The 21,361-nt window shown below is 49.2% G+C and overlaps 1 protein-coding gene across 4 annotated transcripts in view; it reads left to right on the top strand.

The window, feature by feature from the left end:
* The window catches only part of ARMH4 (armadillo like helical domain containing 4), a 60,597-nt gene extending 45,952 nt beyond the window's left edge, over positions 1-14,645 (top strand). For all 4 annotated transcript variants that reach the window (XM_083436016.1, XM_083436015.1, XM_083436013.1 and 1 more), the window contains 3 exons: positions 7,692-7,723; positions 11,121-11,255; positions 12,568-14,645. In XM_083436016.1, coding sequence (XP_083292142.1) covers positions 7,692-7,723; positions 11,121-11,255; positions 12,568-12,636 — 236 coding nt within the window. In that variant the 3' untranslated portion in view covers positions 12,637-14,645. The remainder of the gene's footprint in view (positions 1-7,691; positions 7,724-11,120; positions 11,256-12,567) is intronic.
* The last annotated feature ends 6,716 nt before the right edge of the window (positions 14,646-21,361 follow it).

The following is a 21,361-nucleotide window of genomic DNA, read 5'->3' as shown; positions in this document are numbered from 1 at the left end:
CTCTAGTCCTCAGCCTCTGATCTCAACGCAGTGCCGGATTTACGCATAAGCTAAACAAGCTATAGCTTAGGGCCCCGCTCTCTTGGGGCCCCCCCCAAAAAAATATAGGGAAAAAACCTTGGTGTACATTTTCAAAATATAAGATAAAAAACAAATAAATTAAAACCTACCTACAGCAACAGTGTTTTGTGTTGCGTAGGCTCCTATGATGTAAGTCATGGGCCCCGCCTGCTAGCCTGCTCCCTCAAAGATCACTGGTTTGCTCCTTTCTATATATAGGGTGCCTACATTCTGCATGGACTGGTCGCAGGGCAACATGCGGCATGCGGCTGCAGACTGCAGTGCATCACAGTTCCATTCAGGTCAAGCTGTTGCACCTGCTATCTAATATTAAAGAGTGCTTGCAGACTGATGATCAGGCAGCATAGACTAAGGGTATGAGTCTTATGCCTATTGGTTGATTTCATGTAATACATAATTTATTTATTTTGATCCCATTATAAAAATATTCATCTTTATTATTTAGTAGGCCTATACAGCGGTACCTCTAGTTGCGGACTTAATCCATTTCAGGGTGCCGTCCACAACTAGGGCGTCTCTTCTGCGCATGTGCGTGGAGCGATCGAGTGCTTTTGCGCATAGCGTGCATAACGCTTCTGCGCATGTATGCGTGGTGAAACCGGAAATGAACACTTCCAGGTTTGCCGCATTCGTAAGCTGAAAGTCCGTAACAAGAGCAAAATGCAACTAGAGGTAAAGGTAAAGGGACCCCTGACCATTAGGTCCAGTCGTGGCCGACTCTGGGGTTGCAGCGCTCATCTCGCTTCATTGGCCGAGGGAGCTGGCGTTCAGCTTCCAGGTCATGTGGCCAGCATGACTAAGCCGCTTCTGGCGAACCAGAGCAGCGCACAGAAATGCCGTTTACCTTCCCGCCGGAGCGGTACCTATTTATCTGCTTGCACTTTGACGTGCTTTTGAACTGCTAGGTTGGCAGGAGCAGGGACTGAGCAACGGGAGCTCACCCCGTCGTGGGGATTCGAACCGCCGACCTTCTGATCAGCAAGCCCTAGGCTCAGTGGTTTAACTCACAGCGCCACCCGCGTCCCTGCAACTAGAGGTACCACTGTATTATTATTTACTCGTACAGTTCCCTATTACCCCCACTTGCTACTATAATACTATATATAAATATTATAATTATATTAAATATTTTACGTACTTATAAAGGGCCCCATTACCTTCAGTAGCTTAGGGCCCCATCAAACCTAAATCCAGCCCTGTATTGTTCTGTGGAGTCCAGAGGCCTGCGTGTCTGTATTTGTCGTGAATAAGGTACAAAATGTAGTGAAATAGCTCTGAGCATGCAGATATGAGCTTGTAGAGAGGGGGCTCAGGCATGCCTATCTAGGTGAGTTAACATGGCAAAAGGGAACAGGAAAAGCAGGAAACGTAACTTCCTTCCAGGTGAGGGGCGTGGCCTTATTGAGTCTAGGAATACACCTCTGTGGTCTTAACCCTTTCATGCATTAACTAGCTCCGTGCCCTCTGGTTATATTTGACTACAGTTTCCCACACGAGCTTCAAAGCTTCTGAATGACTCATGAGATCTTAGCGACACTTTCACCTTTTTTAAAAAACCCAAATTTTCATTTTCCTCCGCTCAGTGGCGCAAACTCTGCTCTGGTTCATTATCCCCCATTATCCCTTTGAATCTTAATGAATAGCTGCGGTTGTAATTGCACCCTTGGTAGGAAATGTCACATTAACACCACTCTGTGTTTACAAAGCCCCGGCGTTTCTCTAAACGGGGAAAGGTGGAATAATTATTGCTTTCACTCGGTCCCGTGACGGATAAGTTAAAAGCCAGCGCTCGTGAGAGAGGAGCTTCCCTGTGATTAAGGGAACCAGGAAGTGTCTGTCAAAAGTCTGACACAATGCGTCGATAAATTGTTTTGCGTGGTGTGCGGCCAGCATCCGATTAGGACCTGCGAGACACGGGTTCGGCTCCCGCACTCAGCCGGGAAATTCATACGATGACCTTGAGCTAGTCACCATCTCTTGGTTGCGACAGTAAAAACGAGGAGGGAGGGAACCAGGAACACTGCCTTGAGCTATTAGCAGGAAGAGTGGGATGTTAATGTAGCAAGCAAATAAAAAAAAATCATAGAATTGTAGAATGCAGGAATGTGCAGCTGTCTCATGCAGGGATCGAACCTGCAACCTTGGTGTTATCAGGACTATGCTCTAACCCACTGAGCTATCCAGGCTTCATGTAAAACGTGGGAAAGTTTTCTACCACAGTTTTACTCGGTTATCTTTGCTTTTTAAAATGTGTGGTGTGGTGTAAGTGGGCATTATTGTCTTGGAAGATGTTTAGTAAGGCCAGTTCTGGGGTGGTTTCTAATACTTGCTTGGTTATTTTAATTATTTCTCGTATGGTTGTTGTCCAGAATAGTTGGATTTTGGGGCACTCATTTTTCATTCCCCCCTCCACCTCTTTCCCCCTTTTCTCCCTAATGTCTCAACAAATGAAACCGATTTGTAAAAATGTTACATGGGGGGAAAAAATACGAGAGAGGCACGTTGCACACACTTTTGTAAATCAACAAAATCTTTAATAATAATAAAAAATAAGTATACAGAATATTTTTTAAAATTTTTAAAAGTACAATGAACCAATACAGTTACAGTTCTGGAAAACAAGTGAAAGCAATTGTAATAAAAGTTCATTTTTTTTTAAAAAAAAGTGTGGTGTCCCACCCCTTCTCTCTTATCAGAAGGAGATTGCAAACCTAGATGGAGATTTCGTTTTTCTATTAATCTAAAGCAGGGAGGTTAATATTCCCCCTAAACTCTGTTAATCTTTTTAAAAAGTCGTCATTGCAAGTTGCCACGGTTGATGCCGTAAGTTATGGGCTTACGCCGCAGGCATGTCCAAAGTCCGTTTGGGGGGCCTAATCCAGCCCGCCGGCTGATTTAATTTGGCCCCCGTGGCAGTATACTGTATATTTTGCTCTATAGGATGCACCGGACCATAGGAGGGGGAGAACAGGGGAAAAAAATTCTCCCCCTCTCTGCTCAGCGCCCCTTCAGCGAAGCGGCAGGAGAAACGGAGCCCCTTCCATTTCTCCTCCCGCTTCGCTGAAGGGGTGCTGCGCAGCTCTCCCTCTCTGCTGAAGCCAGGAGAGTCTTGCTCTCCTGTCTTCAGCAAAAGGAACCCGAAGCCTTCGGAGCGCAGCGCGAGTTCCTGCTGTGCTTCAAAGGCTTCAGGCGGCTATCCCTGAAGCCTGGAGAGCAAGAGGGGTTGGTGCGCACCAACCCCTCTCGGTCTCCAGGCTTCAGCGAAAGCAACGCAAAGCCTCCGGAGTGTGGAGGGAGCGCTCCCTCTGCGCTTCGGAGGCTTCGCGTTGCTATCGCTGAAGCCAAGGAGCCTGCATTCGCTCCATAGGATGCACACATATATCCCCTTAATTTTTGGAGGGGAAAAAGTGCATCCTATAGAGCGAAAAATACGGTATGTCCCTGGGGTAAAATCTCCCAAAAAGCTCAGGAACTTCAATCCTAAAAAAAGTTCAACAGCTTTGGGGTAAAATTGTAAAAAAAAGCTCAAGAACCTCAATCCTAAAGAAAGCTGAACACCTTTGGTCGGTCCTCACACATGTTCACTTCATCAAATCTGTCCCTCTTTGAAAAAAGTTTGGGCGTTTTATCTGAGAGAACGAATTGTCTCCCTACAGCCTTATCCCCGTTCCAGGTACCACATAATACCAGTTCTGCATTTGTAAGAAATCGACCCCCACTTCTTCTTTTCCTCCAGAGATTTCCCTGCGAAAGCCTGCTCTTTAAAGCTCAATTGGAGCAAACAGCAATCCACAGAAAACCTGGGCGCTAAATGAATGAATGCCAAAGAGCAGGTTTTTATGGGGAAAACATGGGGCGCTGAATAACTGTGAATACTGGTCTACCTTAAAGAAAAAAGATTTAAGAAAGTTTGCTAACAGTAAACATCGAGGTAGCTTGTCATGTGGCTTTTTTTGTTCTGCCTCTAGCAAAATTCAGTTTTGTTCACGATCGTGTTGTAAATTAGGAATTTGGCATTCGGGTGTTTTTTAAATCAGCCACTGGCTGGTGCCTAGCCAAGATTTCACACTGCGCCGCATGTTGTTATGGCTAATGGCTCAAAAAGTAACACTGCACCGAACTGATCAAGGGGAAAGAATAAAAAAGCAGAGAGAAGAGAAAGTAATATTAATAATGGGTCTTTCTGTCTAACAGGGAATGATGGCTTTTGTTGATTAAATCTAAAGTTTTTTCACAATTCCTCTCTCAGAAAGGGCACCTGCTTGGGGTATTGAATAATAAGGAAACTGATTTCAATTAAATTGATTAATTGGAGAAAGGGAGTGACTAATACACTAAAAATGATTTTGTCAGTTGACTGCCCTATTGGAAAATGGATGTTCGAGAGCTGAGTCACACCTAATGAAAGCCGCCAGGAATCATAGGTGTTTATAGGAATTGCAAATATTTTGTAGCCTGCCTTCTGTTCTTTCATTTGATTTTTTTCCCAAATAAACAGAAAGCATTATTGGCAATTAATTAAGTTACACAAGAAAAATTATGTGCCGAAGAAGGACTTTCAGTTGAAAAAGACAAAACTTGTTCCTATAGCTACACGTATAGTTATAGACACCCGTCTTCATTGAAAAAAAAAACCACTATTAATATTCTGTGTACACAATTCAACAAATTACAGTGGTGCCTCGCAAGACGAAAAGAATCCGTTCCGCGAGTCTCTTCGTCTAGCGGTTTTTTCGTCTTGCGAAGCAACCCTATTAGCGGATTAGCGCTATTAGCAGTTTAGCGGCTATTAGCGGCTATTAAAGGCTTAAGGGATTAGCGGATTAGCTGCTAAAAGGCTATTAGCAGCTTAGTGCCTTAGAAAAAGGGGGTGGGGAGCGAAAAAAAATCGCAGGAACTCGCAAGACATTTTCGTCTTGCGAAGCAAGCCCATAGGAAATTCGTTTTGCGAAGCACCTCCAAAACGGAAAACCCTTTCGTCTTGCGGGTTTTCCGTCTTGCGAGGCATTCGTCTTGCGGGGCATCACTGTATTAGATTTTGACCTGTGCAATCTCTGGAGTTGGGAGGATAGCTTCATATTTCGTTTTCCTTACTTTCTCATGCTTAGAAACGTAGAAAATCTATTCCCTGCCAAAAATACCCAGATCTTTTATTTCGACTTGGCGAGGCAGGTCGCTGCCAATTTTCGTTTTAGCAGACAAGGAGACCGAAAGCAAGAAAATGAGTCTGAGTTAGAGGAGGGTGTTTAACCTTCGTTGTCAGAATGAGCCTCTGTTGTGTTAGCCCTGTGTCCAGGGCAGCTGTTTATCAACTCCACCTGGTACGCAGGCTGAGAACCTCCCTGCCCGTGGACTGTCTCGCCAGAGTGGTGCATGCTCTAGTTATCTCTCACTTAGACTACTGCAAGGCACTCTACGTGGGGCTACCTTTGAAGGTGACCAGGAAACTATAACTAATCCAGAATGCGGCAGCCAGACTGGTGACTGGGAGCGGCCGCCGAGACCACATAACACCGGTCTTGAAAGACCTACATTGGCTCCCAGTACGTTTCCGAGCACAATTCAAAGTCTTGGTGCTGACCTTGAAAGCCCTAAACAGCCTCAAAGGCCCAGTAGACATGAAGGAGCGTCTCCACACACATCGTTCTGCCCGGACACTGAGATCCAGCGCCGAGGGCTTTCTGGCGGTTCCCTCACTGTGAGAAGTGAGGTTACAGGGAATCAGGCAGAGGGCCTTCTTGGTGGTGGCACCCGCCCTGTGGAACGCCCTCCCACCAGATGTCAAAGAGAACAACAACTACCAGACTTTTAGAAGACAACTGAAGGCAGCCCTGTTTAGGGAAGCTTTTCACGCTCCTTCAGGGATACTGGGCTGAGGCCGTTTAGGGCTTTAAAGATGATCCTCAGGGTCCCTTCCAACTATGTGAGTTGATGCTGCCCATCTGACTGGGTTGCCCCCAGCCACTCTGGGCAGCTTCCAGCAACATCAAACACAGTCAGACATCACTGTGTCAGCAGTGGGGTTTGTGTGTGAAGTTTCAGTAGCCAAGGTATATATAATGCTAAGGCCCACTGTGCTTGCTGATCAGAAGGTTGGCGGTTTGAATTCCCGCGATGGAATGAACTCCTGTTTCTCTGTCCCAGCTCCTGCCAACCTAGCAGTTTGAAAGCACACCAGTGCAAGTAGATAAATAGGTACCGCTCTGGCGGGAAGGTAAATGGCGCTTCTGTGTGCTCTGGTTTCCATTACGGTGTCCCGTTGCGCCAGAAGCGGTTTGGTCCTGCCAGCCACATGACCCAGAAAGCTGTCTGCTGACAAACGCCGGCTCCCTCGGCATGAAAGCAAGATGAGCGCAGCAACTCCATAGTCACCTTTGACTGGACTTAACATGGGATGCGGGTGGTGCTGTGGGTTAAACCACAGAGCCTAGGACTTGCCGATCAGAAGGTCAGCGGTTCAAATCCCCACGACGGGGTGAGCTCCCGTTGCTCGGTCCCTGCTCCTCCCAACCTAGCAGTTCGAAAGCACAAAGTGCAAGTAGATAAATAGGTACCGCTCCGACAGGAAGGTAAACGCTGTTTCCGTGTGCTGCTCTGGTTCGCCAGAAGCGGCTTAGTCCTGCTGGCCTCATGACCCGGAAGCTGTACGCCGGCTCCCTCGGCCAATAAAGCGAGATGAGCGCCGCAACCCCAGAGTTGGCCACAACTGGACCTAATGGTCAGGGGTCCCTTTACCTTTACCTGTAATGTCACCTGACTTCAGGTGAGATGCTTTTCATGCCCACATCTGTCAAATAAACTTCATAGTAGCACCGTGTGTGTGTGTGTGTGTGTGTGTGTGTGTGTGAATCATCTCTGATATCAACATCTGCCCCTTGATCAAAGCCTCTTGCCGGATAGAAGCCCATTGATTCTTCCCCGGAAAGGACAGCCTTTCATTTATGCGATCACAGCGTGAGTTCCTAAGGGGAGCCTCGCTTTATCTTCTGTGTAGGCTAAGCGAAAGGAACTCCCTCCCTTCCGTCGCTTTGATCGCTCGGAAAGTAGCACAGATGGTTTGTAAGTGCCACCAGGAAAGATGCTGCTAAGCTGGCAGGTGAGACAAATCGTGGTTCAAAGCCCCCCACATCTGTTGCTGCCTGGGAGAGAAAATGATTTTCTCCCTTTTGCACTGGTCTTCGCGCTTCTGCGCTTCTGCGCATGCGTGTGATGTCATATTGCGCTTCTGAGCGGCGAAACCCGGAAGTAACCCTTTCCGGTACTTCTGGGTCGCCGCAGGACGCAACCTAAAAGAACGTAACCTGAAGCAAACGTAACATGAGGTATGACTGTATAGAAGAAACTTTCGTGGAATAAATTAAGGCAAGAAGAAACTCTGTGTGCATGCCTACGATGTGCAGGGAGCATGGCTGCAGGGGGGCTTGGCAGTGAGGGCAGGGGACCCCTTGACCTCCTCTCCCTGCATTCCTTGAATCTATATGTTATCCCCGCCAGGCAAAGTGCAGTAACTTTTAACAAAGTTGTTTTTCGATCTCACGCCCTGCTGCTGCTGCTACAGTGCTGTTCTAAGGCTTATGACTGCCATTAACGTTTATGTCGTTATTTTCTAGTGAGAAGCTGGATGGAAAAGCTGAAAGATAAGGTAGGGAGATCTTCCTTTGTCTCATTTTGCGTTTGAAGGCAGGTGCTGTCTTTTGCTTTCAGAAACCAGGGCTCCCAAAGGGCGAAATTTGTGGCTTCTGGTTCAGGGGTCCTTCTAGATGGGCAGCTGAAGAGCAGATCATGAAAAAAAGCACACCAAGAACTCAGACGAGTGTAAGTTTCAATAGTGGGAGTGGTCCCTACTCACAAATCAATAGTCAATTGTCAAAAACTAATCCATTCAAAAGTATGTTTTCTGACAAGGATTACAAACTCAAATAGCGATTACAAACTCAAACTCATAAAGATATGTGTAACATCATGGTCTGAAGCGCAACATCAAAAAAACGAAGATCATGGCCACTGGGCCTGTCACCTCCTGCCAAATAGAAGGGGAAGAAATGGAGGCAGTGACAGATTTTACTTTCTTGGGCTCCATGATCACTGCAGATGGTGACAGCAGCCACGAAATTAAAAGACGCCTGCTTCTTGGGAGAAAAGCAATGACAAACCTAGACAGCATCTTAAAAAGCAGAGACATCACCTTGCCAACAAAGGTCCGTATAGTTAAAGCTATGGTTTCCCCTGTAGTGATGTATGGAAGTGAGAGCTGGACTATAAAGAAGGCTGATCACCGAAGAATTGATGCTTTTGAATTATGGTGCTGGAGGAGACTTTTGAGAGTCCCATGGACTACAAGAAGATCCAACCTATCCATTCTGAAGGAAATCAGCCCTGAGTGCTCACTGGAAGGACAGATCCTGAAGCTGAGGCTCCAAGACTTTGGCCACCTCATGAGAAGAGAAGACTCCCTGGAAAAGACCCTGATGTTGGGAAAGATGGAGGGCACAAGGAGAAGGGGACGACAGAGGACGAGATGGTGGGACAGTGTTCTCAAAGCTACCAGCATGAGTTTGATGAAACTGCGGGAAGCAGTGGAAGACAGGAGTGCCTGGCATGCTCTGGTCCAGGGGATCACGAAGAGTCAGACAAGACTAAACGACTAAACAAGAACAACATCATAATTCATTACAGAATTAGAGATAAGAGTTTATGAGTAGAGATAAGTTCATGTTGGTCCATAGTAAGATTTGACATGGAGGTCTTAGTTTCAATCATTGAGCAGAAGTCAGTTATGGATCAGAAACCAGGACAGGGCCCTGTTTCAATGTATTCACCTTCATCAGCTACTGAAACTTACATTGGCCTGAGTTCTTGGTGTGCCTTTTTCTTGGAGAGCAGATCATGGCATAGGTTTGGAGGATGGCGGTGACAACCTTCTGCTGTTTGCAGAAGATTGGAAGCACTGAACTCAGCTGGTCACTGGACCTCCTAAGCTTGTTGACTTCCATCCTGTTGCATCCGAATTGGACCATTTTTGGTCTCCTTCCTGGTTCTCAACACACGCAGCTCACAACCATGATTCCATAGCAGCTGCTTGCTGAGGGTCTCTGGATTTGATCCTCTTCCCTGAGAACCAGAGAATTTTGACCGTGCCGGTCCTCAAGTCAGCTTCTCCCCACGCTGATCACAATTGATCGGAGTAATCCGAAAGATACCCACGCTGATCACCGCTAGCCAAAATGGAGAACGTTTGTGGTCCTTCTACTGCTGCTAAGGCCCCAAGTCCCATCAGCCACTGTCAACAGCTGGGAATTCTGGGATTTGGAGTCTATCAACACCTGGAGGACCACAGTTTCCCCAGGCCAAGGGCTGATTTGCACTTCATTTTGGCAACACACCATCTGTTGTGTTCGAACCGGGATTGATTGTGGGGTATTTATGGGAGGGTTTCAACATTGTGCTAAGATCTCCTATCTTGGTTGTTCCTCATTTCCCATCCTCTTGGCGTGTTACTCATCCCCTGACTACTCCTGTAGTGGACTACACCACCACCAAAACAGCTACCTAGTCTGAGTAGCATTCCCATGTGCTGACATTCCTTCCTAGACTTGCTATTTTTGTTCCCCATTCTTGCTTGAACATCCACGATCCCATTCAACACTTTCAGAGGCAGCAGCACCTCTTGCTGGAAACAGCAGCAGGGGAGGGTGCTATTGAGCTCACGTTCTGTTTTAGGCCTTCCCAGGAGCATCTGTCTGGTTGGCCACTCTGAGAACAGGGTTTTGGACTAGATCAGTAAGCCTGATTTTTATTAAACTGTTGCAACAGGGTCCCCCATTCCCCCCACGCAGGGAGGGAGGAGAGGAACCTAGAACAATGGTGTCCAAGCTTTTATATAGACATTTGAAATTGCCTCCCCTGTAGCTCAAGACCACCCCCTCCCAAAACATCATACATACATCGCAGAAAGAAGTGGTCCCCAGCAGAAATTTGAGTGTTTTTCTTCTCTCCTGCCTGCCAGGATACCTGATAATGCCTTATTATCTGATTGCCTGTTCTGGGCAGCCTGGCTATTCCTTTGAGATGGTAAATACTTAGTTCCTGAATTTCTTACACATATTGATAGTGTGCTCAGCTTAACACTGGGGTTGGCAAACTAAGGTCTGCGGGCCGGATCAGGCCCGATTGCCCTCTGGATCCGGCCCACGGACAGTCCTGGAATCGCCGCTTGGATCGTTGTGATCGTTCGGGCTGCGCTATTTCCCCCCCAATTTTTGGGGGGGTCGCCATTCCCCCCCCACACCGCGGTGGCGCCTCCTCCCTCCCTCCTCCTCCCTTCTCCCCACCCTACAGAGGAAGGGAGCTGGGCTTGGATTGGGGCCGGCAGCCAGCCAATCCGAACCCTCTCTGCCCGCTTGCCCACACCCGCCCCCCCAGCTTCTCCGTCCATGGCCGCCCTGTGGGCATCGTGATGGGTGCATCGTGATGGCAGCGTTGTGGGGCTTCACCTGGAGCTGGGCATGCCTGCTGGCCTCACGCCTGGCGCCCAGGAAAGCTGGCCTGGAAAGCTGGCCTGGCGCTGCCACCAGCTCCCAACCGCAGGCAGAGCGGTGGAGGAAGTAGGAAAGGGAGGTGAGGTGAGGGGCTGGGGGAGAGAGGGGGAGAGAGAGAAGGCCCCCTCCGGCACATGTGCGCTCCCGCGCATGCAGTCCGGCCGCCACAAGGTCTGAGGTGCGGTGAACCGGCCCCCTCCTAAAAAAATTTGCTGACCCCTGGCTTAACAGACACTTGCCAGACTGTATTTACAGGGCAGCGTAAGCCCCTACAGTCAGCTTTTCCCATTTCCTTCCTTCTTGCAGAGAAATATTTGAGGTCAATTTGGGAGAGTCAAAACGGCTTCAGGATTGCTCTCCTGTACTATTTCAGACACGTGGTTTATATACGTATGTCTGTGTTTGCCTTGTACATTTGTGAACATTTCTTTTATATATATAAGACCTTAGAACACCTATAACACTGAAGTGGTGGCCTCTTTCCCCTACCCTTTTCTGCAGGCTGGTTACATGTCTGGAATGCTGGTGCCCGTCGGGGTTGGCATTGCGGGGGCCCTTTTCATCTTGGGCGCTCTCTACAGCATCAAGATCATGAATCGCCGGCGAAGGAACGGCTTCAAGAGGCATAAGCGAAAGGTAGGCTCCCAACGCCCCCCCTCCCCCAGCTGCTCAGCCTTTGTACCGTATTTTTCGCTCTATAAGACGCACCAGACCACAAGACGCGCCTAGTTTTTGGAGGAGGAAAACAAGAAAAAATATATTCTGAATCTCAGAAGCTGGAACAGCAAGAGGGATCGCTGCGCAGCGAAAGCAGCAATCCCTCTTGCTGTTCTGGCTTCTGGGATAGCTGTGCAGCCTGCATTCGCTCCATAAGACGCACACACATTTCCCCTTACTTTTTAGGAGGGAAAAAGTGAGTCTTATAGAGCAAAAAATACGGTAATTTCTATGCTAGGGCCATGCCCACTGTGTGGCACCCAAGACACAGGGCCAAGCTGGGACTTCTGCTTCAGGTTTCATCACAGATCTCCCTGAAGGACCAAAGTCCATCTTCTTTGGCTCCCTAGCAGTCCTGTCCAACCCTAACAACAACAACAACAACAACAACAACAACAATTTATTATTTATACCCCGCCCATCTGGCTGACTCTCCCCAGCCACTCTGGGCGGCTCCCAATCGAGTGTTAAAAACAATACAGCATTAAACACTAAAAACTTCCCTAAACAGGGCTGCCTTCAGATGTCTTCTAAAAGTCAGGTAGTTGTTTATTTCCTTGACATCTGATGGGAGGGTGCCACCACCTTGAAGGCCCTCTGCCTGGTTCCCTGCAACCTCACTTCTTGCAGAGAGGGAACTGCCAGAAGGCCCCTGGAGCTGGACCTCAGTGTCCAGGCTGAACGATGGGGGTGGAGACGCTCCTTCAGGTACCGTATTTTTCGCCCCATAGGATGCACCGTCCCATAAGGCGCACCTAGTTTTTTGGGGGGAAATAAAGGGGAAAAAATTATTTCCCCCCCCCCAGGCGCGGGGTTGGGGCGGGGGAAGTCCGAGCTTCCCCCGACCCCAGCCCCCAAACAGGCAGCTCTTCAAGCGCAGGAGCCCAGTGCTGGCTCCCGCTGCTTGCGGAGAGGTCCGCGAAGCCTGCATTCGCCCCATAGGACGCACACACATTTCCCCTTCATTTTTGGAGGGAAAAAAGTGCGTCCTATAGGGCAAAAAATACGGTATACAGGACCGAGGCCGTTTAGGGCTTTCAAGGTCAGCACCAACACTTTGAATTGTGCTCGGAAACTGTTTCTCACCTACCCACCCCTTTTAAATGTGCCAACGTATCAGGCAGGGAGTTTGGAGAAGGGGAGGGGAACAAGCAAACGAAAGAAGGTTTCATTCCTTGGCGCTGATGTCTTCCCCTGCCTCTCTCTCTCTCTCTCTCTCTCCCCACCGCAGCAGAGAGAATTCAACAGCATGCAAGACCGAGTGATGCTTCTAGCGGACAGCTCTGAGGATGAATTCTGAACCAGGCTGCGGCGCCTCGTTTCCTGCCCTCCCGGGACTTTTATTTCCTTCTCCCCCCTCTATTTCCCTTCTTTCTTGCCGCCAAGGGAGGTGCGCAAGCGTTTCTGCTGCGCCGCCACAGAGGCCGGCCACCTTCCTCTCGCTCACGGGGCAGCGGTGCTTTTACACAACCTGCCCCTATAAGAGGAAAACACACACACTGATAACAGCATGCTGCAGCCCCGGTGTAACACACAAATATTGTTATTTTTAAAATATATGTATCTCTGTACGGTCACGCACATTCATTTTCCACGCACGGCACGCCGTTCCGAATGCGCAGCAGCCAAAGGTGTGGACCCAAAAGACAAAGGACATTTGTTGGGTGTTTGATTTTTATTCCATCTGCTGGCAGTTGTGCTGCCGTCCTTCTGGTGTGAGTCCCTGGGGAGGGCAAGCTTCAACCCAGATAACTCCTGTTCCTTTCTCTTTCTCTCGCTGGGGAGCGACTTCTGAATACGTTGCGTTACCTGAGCTTGAGTTCGCAGTTTCCAAAATTAGCTGCTCTGTCTAATTGATGAAGTGCCGCTCCAAAGCAGATACCCCACCCCATAGTCCAGGTAGGAACTAGGTAGAGTACGACACAGTGATATATAGATTAAGATACACCGAAGACCCAAAGTAGACGTTTATGTGGGAGACACACGGAGGGCCCCCCACTTTTGTAAACTGCAAAGCAGTTTCGGAGGCTGCAGTTAGGAGAAAGGGAAACAGCTCTCCAGGGTTTCAGACGGGCCGGCTTTCCCCATCCCAGAACTTGTGTTCTGGGATCTATTGCAGGCAAAGCAGATTCTCACCCACAGATCCCTTAAAAAATAACAATAAGGTCCTAGTCCTCGTGGATCTGAACAAAGGACTGATCAATGCTGCCTCCACTGGCTGGCAGCAAGTCTTGAACCTGGGACTTGCATACAAAGCAGATTTTCTGCCGCTGAGCTACGCTCCTTCCCCAAATCTGGCAAGCTGGGAGCAGAGAATGGCAGGGGAAAATGCTTAACCCGTTTCCTTTCCGTTGGTTTTTCCCCCTTTCCTCCCTCCAGCTGCTTTTTCACCCGTGGATGAAAAGATACAGGCCCCCTGCATCTTTTTCCTTGACAAGGGAAAAACAGCAGGGTGTGTGTGTAATGATGATTTTGAGTGGACAAACAGGAGGAAGGGGAAGGGTCAAGCATCCCCTCCGCTTTTTGACCTCCTACTGACCTCTTGTGCTTCCAACTTATGGTGAGGTTTAGCCTTCTAAGCATGCCAGCCTACATTGCAGAGCGGCTTATTTAAAGACACAGACAACCCATTGCTACGTGGGGTTTCCCCAAGGCTTTTTCCCCAGCTGGAACTCGCCAGAGCTCAGTTCTGGCACCTCTCACGTGTGACCGTTGCCATTATAAGAGAACAAGGGAGACATTCGCGGTGAGTTCCGGTGCCTCTTTTCTTAGAGAGATAGCGCTGGGATTTTCCTCCCGTTGTGAATAGCAAGCCCATGGGGGCCTGATTCTTTTTGGAACCACGGTGTGGGGGGTCCCTTTGAGCCCCCTCCCCACATGCTCCCAGTGCATCAAGGCCCTCCCCTTGCCAGCTGTTGAGTTTTCTTTCACCATGACAGCAGCGTGGTGTCAAAGTGCACGACAAACGCCACGTCTCGCTTGGCCCTGAGGTCACAACCCTGATGATGACGGTGCTGGGATCAATGCTGTCATGGGACACCCCCCCCTTCCCCTGCGGCGGATGCTTCTAGCAAGGCAGCCCAACTTGTTACCGGTATGCCGCCCGTTGGCTTGGGAACGGCCGGACAAAGGCTTCTGCGGCCCGTCACCTGCAGTCATGTAGTGTCAAATTCGGAAGCGCAGAGTTCCCTTTGTGATAGTCGTAGGCACTCACCTCTTCTGAGATTATGCAACCTTCTAAGAATATACCATAATATTATAATGATACGAGAATAAGAATAAATAGAGATGCATTGTAGCGATCAATGCAGATCTCCGTTGTGTTGCCTTTCAGCCAGATCTGCTATTTTCTGTGCACGTAAATATTTCGGACGGCTCCAATAATATCTTCCGTTGGAGAGACTGACGTTGCGTTTTCCGCGAAGTTCCGTTCCACGTAGCAGAACTTCCAAGCACGTGGTGTTGTTGTTTTTCTGGAGCACCTTACGTTTTCAGTGCTCCTAAATGCTTAGTTTTGCAGCATGCAGAATCATTCTTTCTTCTCCAGATTGACCCCCAGGAGCCCATCCTCAGTGGCCGACTCTCGTCCTCTCCCTTTGCTTGACTCCAGTCAGCACAGAGGGTGAGAAGATGCCTTCTCAGTGGATAAAAAGCTCTCCTTTTATGCTGACCGGGCAGCTCTAAGATGCTGGAGACAGGTACTCTTCTGCAGAAATAGCATCAGGTCTTTTCCTACACCTGGAGCTTAAATCCACGGCACTTTGCCTGGTGTAAATACACCCCACATGTGTTTGCTATCACTTGGAAGATTACCAAGACAATGCTCATCTCTGTCCTGTTGTTTCATGGGTCCTCCTTTACGGCTCCATCGAAGTGGACTGGAGGAGGACACCTGCAAACGGCTGATGCCTTCAGCCTTGTGAAAGGTCGCCCAGGGCCCCCGACCACCTGAGAAGCAGCAGTCAGCAAGCGGCTTTTGGGGCGGTAGGGAAAGGGGAACGTGTGTTCTAGGTTGCTTTCTGGAGAGGAGCAGGTCAGCTGAATGAGCGTGAGCCCAAACAAGGCCCCAGGAAGCCATAACATAGCGGAGGGGAAGCTGTTTCAAAAGCAAGACTGAAGTGGATCGGAGCTGGCTTTCAGGCTTCTAGTCCATAGTGAGTAATTCGTAGAGCTGCACTAAAAAAAGGTGCAAGGGAGGTGGACTACATATGCCGGGAGCAGCTTCCCAGTCAAGATGCAGATGGCGAGGCCAGGGTGAAGCCAAGTGGCTGCTTTGCAGGGGTGTGGCAGCCGTGCATCAGACGGGATTGGTGGGTGCTGTTGGACTACAACTCCCATCGCTCCCAGCCGGCTTAGCTGAGGAGTTGTAGTCCAGCAACTTGGCAGGCCAAGGTAAGCGGGGCATTGCCCAGTTTGCCCTAATGGACCAACCTCTGCTGATAGGAAGCTTAGGACCAGGTTGTTTACCCCACACAGCTCAGCATTGTCCATCCCAGCCTGGTGCTCCCTTCCGACTGTTTGGGACTACAACTCCCATTAGCCCCAGTCAGCACAGCTGGAGGAGAGGCTACTAGGTTGGGGAGCTCTTGTCTTCCTCAACTGGCAGCTGCTCTTCAGGGTCTCAGGTAGAGGGAGAAAGGTCTTTCCCATCACCTGTTAACCGGTCATTTAGCTGAAGGTGGTTAGACCAGGAATGGCTAAGAAAGCTACCGTATTTTTCGCTGTATAGGACACGCTTTCTCCCCTCCAAAAATGAAGGCGAAATGTGTGTGCGTCCTATGAAGTGAATGCAGGCTTTCGCTGAAGCCTGGAGAGTGAGAGGGGTTGATGCGCACCGACCCCTCTTGCTCTCCAGGCTTCAGGCAGCTATCCGCAAGCCTTCTGAGCGCGGCGGGAGTTCCCGCCAGGCTCCGAAGGGTTGCGGATAGCAGCCTGTTCTGGGGGCTGGGGTTGGGGGAAGCTCGGGCTTCCCCCGCCCCAGCCCCGTGGCTGGGAAAAAAATTAATACCCCCCCTTTATCCCCCCCTAAAAACTAGGTGCGCCCTATGGTCCGGTGCGCCCTATGGAGCGAAAAATATGGTACCTTATGACCAGGATGGCCCATCCAGCTCTATAATGCCCACACAGACTGGCAGAGGCTCTTTGGGGTTTCCCTAGCCCTACCTGGGACCTTGTGCACACAAATCAGAAGCGCTACTGCTGAGCTACGGCGCTTCCTTTAAAATTAATAGTAAGTGTCTAGTCCTCAAGGTTCTGAGGGAAGGGCTGATGTAAATTGGAACGGAAGCTGCCTTATCCTGAACCAGATCATTGGCTTAGTGTTGTCCACACTGACCTGCCAAAGGAGATGCTCTGTCATTGAGCGGCAGTTTCTTCTGCAGCTCAGACCACCTAGGGTTTCCCAAACTTGGGTCTCCAGCTGGTTTGGGACTACAATCCCCATCATCCCTGACTACTGGTCCTGCTAGCTAGGGATGATGGGAGTTGAAGTCCAAAAACAGCTGGAGTTTCCCAAGTTTGAGAAACCCTGATCTAGAAAATCACTGATGCCCAGTGATATCTGAACCGTCCCCTGGTCTGGAATGGGATGCCTCTGAATATTTTTAATGTGGAAAGGAAAAAGAAAAGGAAAAAGAAAGTTCATGGCAAATGTATATCCCAACTAGCGTAGACTTTACATTTGAATTATGCAATGCCTACTTCAGTGGAGGAAGGATTGGACCAGCACAGGGGGGGGGGGGGCGAGGTCCGAGACCCATCACCGCCATGGAACCGCCTCAGGCCCTCGGGACGTGTCACTTCTGCCCGTTTCACCCCCCTCTGCGGCGGGGATTTTAGTGACCTACCTCACAGGGTTGTTGTGAGGACAAACAATAAAGCTTGTCAAGCACTTGGCAAATGGACAGGCTTTCTGAGAGATGTGAAGCAGCGGCGGCAGAATAAATGGAGTTAGGCGTCATGTGTGGAAATGGGCTCCAAAGGGGAACGTCGACTTGGAAGGCGCAGTTTAAGGGGGCTACATGAGCTGGTCTGGCTACAGCCAATTATGTGAACACAAAACAACAAGGAACAATCTGCTCCATTGAGCAGGAAGAAGGTGTGGAAGATTAACTGGGTGGTTTCTGTTCCTGGAGATACTTCCAGTCTTCTGACCAGGCCCTGGAAGCTTTCAAATGCAGGGCTGGGGAACCTAAGACCCATGAGATCAGTGTTTCCCATACTTGAGTCTCCCACTTTTTTTGGACTACAACTCCCATCATCCTTAGCTAGCAAGACCAGTGGTCAAGGATGATGGGGATTGTGGTCCAAAAGCAGCTGGAGACTCAGGTTTGGGAAACACTGCTCTAGAGATGTTGTTGGACTCCAAATCCCATCAGCCTCAACACACACAATGAATGGGGAATTGTTGTTTAGTCGTGTCGGACTCTTCGTGACCCCATGGACCAGAGCACGCCAGGCATTCCTGTCTTCCACTGCCTCCCGCAGTTTGGTCAAACTCATGCTGGCAGCTTCGAGAACACTATCCAACCATCTCGTCCTCTGTCGTCCCCTTCTCCTTGTGCCCTCCATCTTTCCCAACATCAGGGTCTTTTCCAGGGAGTCTTCTCTTCTCATGAGGTGGTCAAAGGATTGGAGCCTCAGCTTCAGGATCTGTCCTTCCAGTGAGCACAAAGGGCTGATTTCCTTCAGAATGGAGAGGTTTGATCTTCTTGCAGTCCATGGTACTCTCCAGAGTCTCCTCCAGCACCATAATTCAAAAGCATCAATTCTTCGGCGATCAGCCTTCTTTATGGTCCAGCTCTCACTTCCATACATCACTACTGGGAAAACCATAGCTTTTTCTCTACGGACCTTTGTTGGCAAGGTGATGTCTCTGCTTTTTAAGATGCTGTCTAGGTTTGTCATTGCTTTTCTCCCAAGAAGCAGGCGTCTTTTAATTTCGTGACTGCTGTCACCATCTGATTTGGTATGGGGCACCCCAAAAGCCAGTGAGGCACAACTGCCAGGTTAGCAAAAGACTGGGAGCCCCTGGGAGCCTTTGCAATGGTGCGGAAGGTGGTTAAGGCAGGTTCCTTGGTTCTTGTTTGCATGGATCTTAGTTTTTTTTTTATGTTGAGCTTCAGACCATATTTTGCGCTCTCCTCTTTCACCTGCATTAAAAGGTTCTTTAATTCCTCCTCACTTTCTGCCATCAAGGTTGTGTCATCTGCGTATCTGAGGCTGTTGATATTTCTTCTGGAAATCTTAACTCCGGTTTGGGATTCATCCAGCCCAGCCTTTCGCATGATGAATTCTGCCCTGATTGCGACTATTTCTGCTTCCTTGTGTTTGCAGACCTCACCCAGGTTGGTTGGTTGACCTTTGAAGAAACAGCAACCTTAAAATATAATACCTAGAGACAAAGCCCATGGCCACTGACTCCCCCTGCCCCTCCTTGCAGCTGCCTTTTGTTTTTTGTTCCCCTTGAGAATCTGGCAGAAAGCAAGTTGGGCTCTAGTGATGTTTCCTCCCCAGAGACCTCCTTGCTCTTTCCATTTTGCAAGCCCTTGCCTCTGCCTTAGCAGCAGCGTTCAACCTGTCCGTCATCCTGTGGGACAGAGACAAGGCAGGCATGACAATCTACTGAGGTGGGGGGGGGGGAAACAGCCAGGCAGAGGGGAACATTTTTCTCTCCAGGCACATTTAAAAAATATATTTTTTAAAGGGGCGCTTTCAGATGTCCCTCCCCTCAGTCAGGGAACGACACTGGAACCCACAAACCGGAAGTGGAATACGTTTTCTAGCAAGGATGAGAAAACTGTACCCCTCTGAAGGCTGTTCAATTCCAGCTCCCATCGTCCCACTGAGGATGGCCACTGGGTAGGGATGATGGAAGCTGGACCAGAATGATCTAGCAAGATGGAACAGCTATCCATCCTTGATCTGGAATTGAAGCCTGATGAGGAACGGTTGAAGGAGCTGGGTATGTTTAGCTTGGAAAAGAGGAAACAGGAGTCACCGACTACATGGAATTGGCAGAAATGACTGGCAGAATCAGAGACCAGGGAGAAGAGATGGTGAAGGAAGATTGGAGGAAATTCAAAGACTACTTACAGAAACATTATAAGATAATGAACGTTTGAGGACTTCGGATTGATGGTGAATGGTTATTAGTAAAAAAGTGAATAGAAAAAGACCCAAAATTTTTCAGATTTAAAGAAATGCAATTATATAATATGTATCAAGATTATTAGAAAATCAAATTATGATAGAGGGAAAGAATTTGCAGACAGTATATTTGATTTGGAATGCAGAGTAGGGAGGTCTGGGGAAGTCGGAGAAATAAGTCAATGTAAAGAACATAAAGAGACAAGAATTGGTTTTAATATTTTTATTTTTATATTTGAAGGAGAAGCACCTTCAAATATCTCAAGGGCTGTCACACGGAAGATGGAGCAAGCTTGTTTTCTCCTGCTCTGGAGGGGGGGACTTGAACCCATGGCTTCAAGTTGCAAGAAAGGAGGTTCCGGTTAAACTTTCAGGAAAACTTTCGGGCAGCAAGAGCTGTTTGGCAGTGGAACAGACTCCCACGAGAGGTTGTGGACTCTCCTTCCTTGAAGGTTTTTAAGCAGAGGTTGGATGGCCATCTGTCAGGGATGCTTTAGCTGAGCTTCCTGCATTGCAGGGGGCTGGACTAGAGCAGGGGTAGGCAACCTAAGGCATGGGGCCAGGATGCTGCCCAATTGCCTTCTGAATCCGGCCCGTGGACGGTCCAGGAATACCATGTTTTTACACGAGTAGAATGTGTGTTTTTATTTAAAATGCATCTCTGGGTTATTTGTGGGACATAGAAATTTGTTCATTCCCCCCCCCCAAAAAAAAATATAGTCCGGCCCCCCACAAGGTCCTCTGGTGACTCGCCTCTCCTGGCCTGGAGGTGAGCACTCCTCCTGCGGGAACTTAGTTCCCTCCGCCTCTCTGCCCTGAGCCTCTGCAGCTCAGGAGAGACTGGAGGGTTCCCGGACCCAGAGGCAACCTCAGCTTCCCCTGACGGGGCTGAGAGTGGAGCACCTGCAGGCAATGGGTCCTCCATCACCTCAGGGGCCAGAGCAGACTCAGCTGATGCCTGCACCTGAGGATCCAGCACAGGTGAGGACCCTTCAGGCTCAGGCCTCAGCTGGTTCTGGAGGCGGGGACTCCTGTGCAGGCTGGGATCCCTCAGTTTCAGCATCCGAGTTCGAATCCCAGGCCATCACAGCTGCAGGCTTTCAAGCAAGAAAGTAGTTTCTCTCTCTTACAGGGAATCAAGGCAGTCCCCCCCCCCCCTTAAATGCAACTGTTCACTGGCAAGACAGCCTTAATCAAATGAAGTGAGGCTGCTCATTTAGCTACTTAAATCCCTCTGGCTCTGAGGGAGGCAGAAGAGATAAAGGGTTTGAGAATCCGATCGCGGGAGAGGATTGAATTCTTTCCAAAGGTGAAAAGGGCTGGCTGTTGGCCAAGGAAGGAGCGCAGAGGGAGAGAAAGAGACATGGAAAGAGACTGCAATGCAGGGAATCCAAAACTGAAGAAGTCCACCGATCGATGGAAGGCGGAGGCTTGCTTTTTTCAAGGTGGCACGCCAAGAGCGCGGACACCCAGGGGCGTAGGCACACCCCTTATCACTCCCAAAGCTTGCCAAGCCTCATTTGAGCAGTGATTGTTGCGATGCTTCCGAAGGAATGGGGGCAATTGGCAGGCCCCCGGCTGGTCGAACCCCAGTCCTCGGTTCTGCATCAGTCAGCGACTCAGAGCTTCAGAAACCTTTCAGAAGCTGAGCACGCAAGTCAGCAGAGATAACAAACTCTTCGCGACGGAAGGGCGGACAGAGGCATATGTAAAGCATATTTACAAGCAGTTTATTCAGCATAGATCAGGACAATGAAAACATGTCTGCTCTCCTTCATGTCCAAGCAAGAAGGCGTAAGGCAAAAGCTATACACAAATGGAAGTTCCCAGTAAGCTGTGCTGGAATGTAAACAGACATGTGACATACAACGGCTCCA

Source organism: Podarcis tiliguerta (genome assembly GCF_965153285.1).
Source record: "Podarcis tiliguerta genome assembly, chromosome: 1".
NCBI lineage: Eukaryota > Metazoa > Chordata > Lepidosauria > Squamata > Lacertidae > Podarcis > Podarcis tiliguerta.
This window is presented reverse-complemented; position numbering and strand designations above follow the sequence as displayed.